This window comes from Styela clava, chromosome 5, assembly GCF_964204865.1.
Source record: "Styela clava chromosome 5, kaStyClav1.hap1.2, whole genome shotgun sequence".
Lineage (NCBI taxonomy): Eukaryota > Metazoa > Chordata > Ascidiacea > Stolidobranchia > Styelidae > Styela > Styela clava.
In genome coordinates, this window is record NC_135254.1 from 7,964,655 (window position 1) to 7,973,426 (window position 8,772).

General features: G+C 33.9%; 1 protein-coding gene across 1 annotated transcript; it reads right to left on the reverse strand.

Moving 5' to 3' along the window:
• Nucleotides 1–252: 252 nt before the first annotated feature.
• On the reverse strand, nt 253–3,146 carry LOC144423072 (C-type mannose receptor 2-like). Its single transcript, XM_078113276.1, has 7 exons — nt 3,048–3,146; nt 2,624–2,801; nt 2,409–2,507; nt 2,116–2,249; nt 1,736–1,901; nt 1,095–1,219; nt 253–717 (listed from the first exon to the last, which is right to left on the reverse strand). Exons 1-7 carry the CDS (start codon nt 3,100–3,102, stop codon nt 695–697), a joined length of 780 nt encoding a protein of 259 aa, XP_077969402.1. The 5' UTR covers nt 3,103–3,146; the 3' UTR covers nt 253–694.
• Nucleotides 3,147–8,772: the final 5,626 nt, after the last annotated feature.

Genomic DNA, 8,772 nt, shown 5'->3' on the forward strand with positions numbered 1-8,772 from the left:
CAATTTACTATAAAGTTGGAAGCATCCTATCCTCCCTGCGTATATTTTATTACGCGACAAAAGTCATACCTACTACAGATGATGGAAGTGTTAGAATCCTTCTCCCAAATGCTAACATGGCCGAATTGTTGATTTTTAAAATAGCAAATCTGAGACAATAAAAACCCAAATTTGAATTTTCTAGTAATTTATTCAGTAACATTGAAAACACAAAAAAAATTAACACAACCTAATATTAGTATAATTTGCTACAATAACTTGAATAATATTAAGCGTCACTGTATACATTTACGACACGATAACTTTTGTTGGCACCACAAGCAGTCCTAATTACAATAAGAATTATCAAAAACACCATATTACGTTAACTCAGGGATCGGCAACCTTTTGTCTCTCGCGGGCCAAAATTAAGGGTTGCGAATCTAGGAGGGCCGCATATATTTTTTTGTGAAAGTTAAGAACAATAACAAAACGATTCATAGTTCCATTCCGTGTTCAATAATCTGCTCATCGATCGTAGAGTATAAAATTAAATTATATTTAAAATTCGCCGTTTTGTCGCTAAATTTCAGTAAAGCATTGCGGGTCGGATTAATTTACTCTGCGTGCCGGATATGGCCCGAGGGCAGTATGTTGCCGACCCCTGCTTTAAGTGAATTAATATATGTAACACACAGTCCTTCTTATTTCGATTTTATTCTTGTACGCTTTCCTCATCTGAAATAGAACAAGAAAGCAATGGTCAAATACATGCATACTAATGTCAAAAGTCAAATAAAAGTGTTTCCATGAAATGAAAGAAAACAATATACAAAAAACAATTTGGGTAAAATATCGAGTACAACCTAATATTGAAAGGAGATATTGAAAAAAAGCGCATCTTTGATAATTTGTCTATTAGCCTATTAGTTGCCGAGAAAAGCGACTTTTCCCAACCATCAACAGCTTAACAAAAACAATTTAGCAAATAAATCTTTATCTCATTTGGTGTCCGAAAAATTCGATTAAACTCAGGTTATTCAAATAACTTAGGTATATTAAAAAATGTTTCGAGACGACTGAGCCAGAAAACATTATTAAATTGAAAATATTACCGGTTTCACAGATGTATCCAAATTTGCCTTTATTGCATTCATGTGTTTGCCATCGATTGTAACTCATCACGGCACATCCGCTGTCAGATGATTTGTCTTGAATCCAGACTTTTGTGTTGTTGTTCCTGAATTCATTATTTGAATGCATCATTCGCTTTATAGCAATTTATGGTGTTTAAGTAAAAATTGTTTTTGAAGTTAGGTCATATAGTTTTTCTACTCATCATCGTCATATTGGACTAGTGGCTCGGACTGAATTGAACACTTCCCCTCCACACTCATAGAAAAAAAGATTCTCCGTTATAAGAGGAACATGTCAGACTGATTACGTGAAATTGTTATATTTTGTTTCATACAATAATACAGGGCGTCCCATAAAAACAGAACCAGACAATGTTTCTTTTACGAAACTATAAAATTCGTAACACTTTTAATTTATGTGCGACTGTAATTAGGCGTTTCAGTACAAGACTCTTTGCACAAAAGTTATGCTCTCTTCAGAATAAGTTACAAAATACATCGGTCCTGTTTTTATTCAACATGTGTGTTAGCAAATTCTAAATAAGTTGTCCAATTTTATTTGAGGAAAGACCTCTTTGTGCTGAGTTTCTTAATCCATTTTTAACTTTTGAGTAGCTCACTTAGGCAATATTTGCCGAATTTTCTCATAACGTTCTTGGTCTCCTCTCACAATCTTGGCTCCTTGGCTTTCGCATTCTTTTTGCGCATCCGCAAAAGATGTGGGGTTGTTTGAATAGAACAATTGGATTACTGGATCAGTTGACAACGATCTTGTGCTGCTGATATCTAAAACACGAGTTATATATTTTTGAGATTATTTTGATTGTCTTAATAATTTAAACTATATAGTTTATAAAAACATTCTTGTTGTACATATTTTATTTCGCAACTTTTTATTTAGCATATTTCACACATACGAAATTCTAATCTAGGAAATTTATCAATATCAAATGATTTAAACTTGAAGTAAAAAGATTTACAATCACATCAAAATATTGACCTCTTTGGCAAATATATCCAAACTTTGAATCACACGAAAAGTCATGCCACATTCCATCTGTATCATCCATTTCATCTCTACCTGACGTTCCACATTGTTCGTTAGTTTGACCAGAATTCGGCTGGTTATAACCCCTTAAAAATAATGAAATTCCACATAAATAAACATCGTCAATATCGACAATTTGTTTATTACATTAAATGTGAGCTAATGAATTTAACAGTAATATACACTCAGTTATTATCTATCTACAGCTTTTTATGCTACGTATTGCAAATAAAGACACGACTCACCAATTTGTATAACTGTATCTCAAGGATGTTCCATCCAACCAGTACCAAGCTCCTTCTACTCGAATATCAGTGACGCCAATCCAAACTCGTGGATAACCCCTGAAAGAAGTAATAGTGGTAATGTTTGAAGCTGGAGAGATGAGAAGTAGAAGTTACCGGTGTTTTTGTTAAATCTGATAGAATAAGTATGAGGAGAAGAATGAACAACTCATTACCAATACTCGAGCATCCAATTCATTTGTGTCTGTGTATCTTCCTCGTTGACTTTAACAAGCCTTGATCCGAAGCCAAGTTCCGAACAAGCTACAAGTGCTTCACAAAATGATACAGAATCATCTCCATCATTGTAGTAGCTTAGCTCGTATTTATCCGTGCGGATTGAATCAATTTTACCTAAAATAACGATAAATCATTTTGATGTATATATTTCTTTAAGAACAATATTTATTTATTATTGAAAACTAAAGCCAAAACTTATGCAATTTCAAAATTGTATTCCAATTTGAATATGCTTTTTTATGTCACTCTTGATTCATTTTAAGAAGCAGTCCATTAACTGTATCATTCACGTATCAGACAAGAACTTGAAACAATATTGTACGTTTTTCTACTAACGATTTCTCTATAGTATAGACTTACGTGATTCTCCAACGTACATCATTGCAGCCATCAAAATTAGTACAGCGTTTAACATAGTAAATATTCAGGTTAGAATGTTAGAACATAAAAATAAAGTCTGCAAAGAAAATTAGCTGAATCATTTGACAAAAACATAAAGTATTTTCATTGGGTGGTTAACACTTTCATTCCGAGCAAGACTATGAACACACAACAATAAATACGTAATGAGCTACTATTTTTTGACAGGCCAAAATCACTTTGAGTCAGCATTCTCCACAATCTATTACACCTTAAGCAAACTGCTTGGCAAGATATACAGCAGGGGTGGCCAACCTGCCTTCGACCGCGATCGACGACTGATCAGATAAAATCATACAAAAAAATCGATGCACACACGCTTACAAAAAATTTAAAAGTATTCATGTATTATCTGATTCTAAACAGTGGAAAATAAATATTCTCAAACCACAAATGTTACATGACTGCCCCAACTTCAATCTAATTTACAATTTCCTTCAAACCAGATTCTTTTCTCGCTTGGAATTAGAATTGGGCATTCCAATGCCACTGTTACCGCTGAGAAGTGATACATCAACTTTTGTATGCCGCGGAAGCGATTCAAGGGTCGTTTTTCAGTCAAGGAACACAATAATTGACACGTTCATTTTACCCCTTGACAGCGGCGAAACTTGCATTTGTTACGTTTTGATATGCTCTGTCGGTCTTGCCCAGACTCAAATACTGGCGTATGTTCCGTACAATATTCGTCCTGTTTTAAAACACACATCAGGCGCAGCATTAAACTGGGTCAAAGCAATTTTCTGTGGGTATGGTGTTAAATTCACTAACATCAGACGCGATCGACTACTCGAGACGTGGCGATCGACGTGTTGGCCACCCATGGTATACACGAACCCTAAAGCTACCATCGGGAACACAAAACTTAGGTCTGCACATTCAATGTCATTCCATCAGAAATAAACCCAAAATTTCCGTCGGAAAATGCTCAATACGGGATAAGAGTGAGGCTTATATAACCAGGTTTGCCGCGTCCTTAGAAACATGGAAAAAAAGTTCTTATTCACACCATAAATTATTATTTCAACAAACCTCAACCAACAACTAAAATAAATAGTACCCAAATTACTTTTGAGCATGATCCAACATGCCATAATTTCCTAGAATTTGCAAACTACTTAGATTGTCAGTTTTGACATTTCGTAAGATGTCTCCAATGAGATGAAGCGTTTTCACTCCCATCGATATGACCATTCAATTAGTAACTTTCGCGTATGTATGAGATATGATACCTATATCTTATCACATTTTCATTTTCAGAAATCAGTTAATATTTGGCTGTGAATTAAAGCAATGCGTGGGGCGCATGGTGAGGGTCGAATCTCAACTAAAATTTGCAAGGCATTTGCAGGTCGCCATAAATGGATTGAATTTACATAGACTTTTGCAACTTTAAAGAAGAAGAATGAAAGATAATTTTGACATCGCTTTGTGTCGTATTCCACAGTAATTTGCAAATTCTAAAGGTCATCGCCCCTCATCGCGTAAATAAACCATTTGTTGCGTTCACGCATCCAGTGATAGTTAGGTAGTTACACTCGAAACGTATTAATATTTTCTCAATTTTGACACATAGTCATATAAAACAATGAAGTTTCTAAAGTAAATAAGTCATGAAAATCGAATGCGGTAAAGCAGAATGAGTAGAAATTAGATATATATGTAACTATTCGTCATAACTAAATACCGGTGTGCATTATAACATTTCCTATTTAAACAGCATTAAGTTGATTGAAAAAAATATACATTAATCCTTTAGCGTCAAACAATTATTAAATAAAGAATTATCAAACGCCAATCAATTGTCAGCAACGCGGAAATAATTTTATAAATACTACAACAGTTTCATAATAGTTAACAGTGTCCGTCAGTCAACATGGATAGTACTCGAATAAATTAAATTTGCATTTTCAAGTGTTGATATCGATATGACCATTCAATGAGTAACATGCCTGTTTATCCAATCAATTGTTACCTATATCTGGTAGCTGTGTTTCGGAAAATATTGACGTTGTTTCCTTAGAGATTCACAAATAGTTTGAACTATCACAGCTCCGAAAAGTTCCCATTTCCCGAAGTCAATTTGTTAAGTTCTTTCTTTTATTATGCATTCACAGAAATAGCTCAATCTACATTTATATCACTACATATATCAGAGATGGCGAACCACTACTCGCGGGACACGAAGTGACCCAACGCGTATCATTCGTGACCCACCAAAGCACGAATAAAATACTAAAAAACGCTAACATATCAGTGTTAAAAATTGATAAAATCGGCCTTAAATTAATCTAACAATAACTAAACTATTATAATGTACCGCCAGTTGGGCAATCAGGGCTGCGATCGCTCCTAGTCAAATTGTTAATTTTCGGGTCGTTGTGGTAATTTTCAAAACACCTAATGTTGGACGCATGTCTGCACCGCTGTGTACCGTAATTCAGCTATAGGCTTTGACATCGTTTATGCCTTAACAATGCAATTGATCGGTTCATTTCTTGCAGCATTTGTCTCTTTCGGAAGTGCAGCTGTAGACTGTTTTATGGGTTATACGAGAACTAGATGCTACTTTGCCTTTTATTAGTTTCTCGCCTACAATGCCGTTAAGAAAACAAAATCTTTCAGACTTTAAATAAAAACCTAGAGATCTGAATTAACAATGGCGCAGTGTAAAAATGCCTTAATGTGGTTAAAAGACGATGGACAAATATAACACTATCCGAGAGAACTCCCCCCAAACTCTTTGTAACCGTAAAATAATTTGCCGCATCATCCTAAACGTTTTTGGTAATTCCTATGCGTGCTTTCGTACTCTAATTTCATAAATCGAGTGCCATAAAAAGTCCCTGATAGAAGTGCTGCATAAGTAAGGCACAAAATTACACCAACATCAACAGAAGCCTATAAGATTTCAGAAGTTTCCTATAGATACAACATAAATATCTGTGACCCACTCTCTTCTGTTCCGCGATATATAAAAACATAATTTTTGACCCATTCATTGAAAGAGCTTCGCCATCCTTGATATATATGGTGCGTATTCAAAAAAGTTTAAAAAACACACAAAATTTCATGATCAATTTACAATCAAAATAAAGCTTGCTTGCTTTTGATGTGCCGGGAATTGCTTATTTTATGTTTATATCCTATTAAATATGATGTAATTTCGAAACAGATTTGTTCAGTTAATTTTATTTAATTCTGACTTTTAGTTGTAGATGATAAAAATGTCGGGTTCAACGAATTAAAGTTTATTGGTATGGGCAGAGATTTGTAGGGCAAACTTTTACATAATATAATATGTCAAGGGTTTCACAGTTGAACAAACATTAATGAACTATCTATGTCACCATGTTGGCGTCACCGATTGCCATTAAAGTGGCGTTGACCTTTATTCAGTTTAAATTTTAAATTTTTATATAGGATTGACTTTACTTTATAAAAATATGTAGACAGATATTTGACGTTTTTGTGTAATAAAACGATACGAAGCAAAACAAATAGTCTAAACTAACACACTTTCCCAAAGCTTTTACAATATACATTAGACATACCTTATAAATATTTTACATTATATACAATATTTACAGAGTGGGGAATGGTCGAAGGAAGTCGGAATACTATGAAATTGTTGTTCTATACTATGAAAAGTTGTAAAATTATAGGATCGGCATTTCGAGAAGTCTTCAACAAACAAGATATATTTTAATTAAGAACCTTCTAGGAAAGGATGATTTTTGCTAGAACGGTGATGTTTTGGTAAAAAGATATGGCTCCACATAATTGATAAAATTAAGGTTTTTTTATATTTCAGTAGAACGTGAATTTAAAAAATGAATAAATACGTTTATTTTGTTCCAAAGTAGCAACCTATTTACAGTAAGTTGTACCCGTGTCTTTTGAATTCCAATGATTCGAGACAAAAATAAGTATTTTTCAGGCAACAATAATCTAAATCATATTCTTTATAACTACTCAATTTATTACACCCTGGTGGAGAATCACTTTGCTGGTCAAATTTTTATTACTTATCGATCTTTAGATCGGTAAGTATGTTGACAGGTATTTGTCTGTTTGTCTGTCTGTCTGTTAGATGAACGCGATATCTCACGAAGGCGAGATTAAATCTGCTCCAAATTTTGCATGTGCATTCAGCATATCTCGGACCAAAAGTCTATTGATTTTGGATGAATTATGTCGTATATTTAGTGAGTTAATATTTAATTAGTGATGGGACACGCGGTGTCACTATAGAGTCATGAATCGAAACCGCAGTTTGGATCGATAAGTCTTCGGTCTCCGACCGATATTCTCATTCTTTTTGTTCGTTAGGTTCACAAATAACTACCTGAACAAATTTAAATGTAACGCTATTAAATTTTTATTGCATAGCTATATACGGTATTGAAAAATATTCGCGGAATTTATATTATTTACGAACCGCTTTATATTCCAAATGTATATATTTCGGGCTTCTAAAATTCTCAAAAATTCCCAACCCTCATTGTTAGCAAGTAATATCAATATAAGAACAAATAACAGATATTAAAACTATAATCGGATGTAAAATATCAAATGCTTTTACATTAATTTTATGAATTCGTAAATGTTTGCTTATATAACTTTTGAATGGACGATTTAATTAACAGACTTTTCGAAATAGAGTTTTTTTTAAATTGTGGATTCAATAAAAACATTACAATTTGTGTCTAAGATGGGGAAATAAAGTGTCTTTAAAGCTTTTATAAACCTTGATTATTTTGAGACCGGTTATTGGACGTCGAAAGCTGAACAAATAATGGAGCTTTTTGTAGGCGCGACAAACTCGGCTATAACCGGCGCTGAAGTCGCTGCTGTTTGTACTTGAAATCAAGTAATTGCAGTATTGAGGTATCAGTAATCTCTGACAAGTATTTTTGGGATTCACAAGGCAATAGTTGACGATTATTATTCGTTTTAGTCCTAAGCAATCACAAAACCTCAAACGATTGTCAATATTGAACATATTAATCGTGCTATCGAGTTTATTACATTTCTTCATACAACGACGTTCACTGCATAATAGCATTCTGCTTTAATTTGACATTGCAACGCCACTCTCATTCTCTGAGTCTCGTCCTGTCCATGCGATCCACGTACATGAGAGCTTTCGAATAAAGTTGAATGAAAGCAAAAAAGTTATTACTGGCCAGTTCTTGAGACTTTGCATTTCAGAAGCTTCAATAAATTGCCAAAACAAAAAATTATTCATATGTTGCGAGATCTAATTCTTCACGCAACACATTGTATGAGTGATTAATCCCACAATTTGTCATGTTTTTTGCTAATAATAATTTGGCTATTTCGCTTTTTTTAAGTATAGATACATAATAAAGACTAAATATGACGGGCATACCCGCATTGATTTTATTGACGTTGTTTCCTTAGAGATTCACAAATAGTTTGAACTATCACAGCTTCGAAAAGTTCCCATTTCCCGAAGTCAATTTGTCAAGTTCTGTTTTTTATTATGCATTCACAGAAATAGCTCAATCTACATTTATATCACTACATATATCAGAGATGGCGAACCACTGACTCGCGGGACACGAAGTGACCCAACGCGTATCATTCGTGACCCACCAAAGCACGAATATAATACTAAAAAACGCTAACATATCAGTGT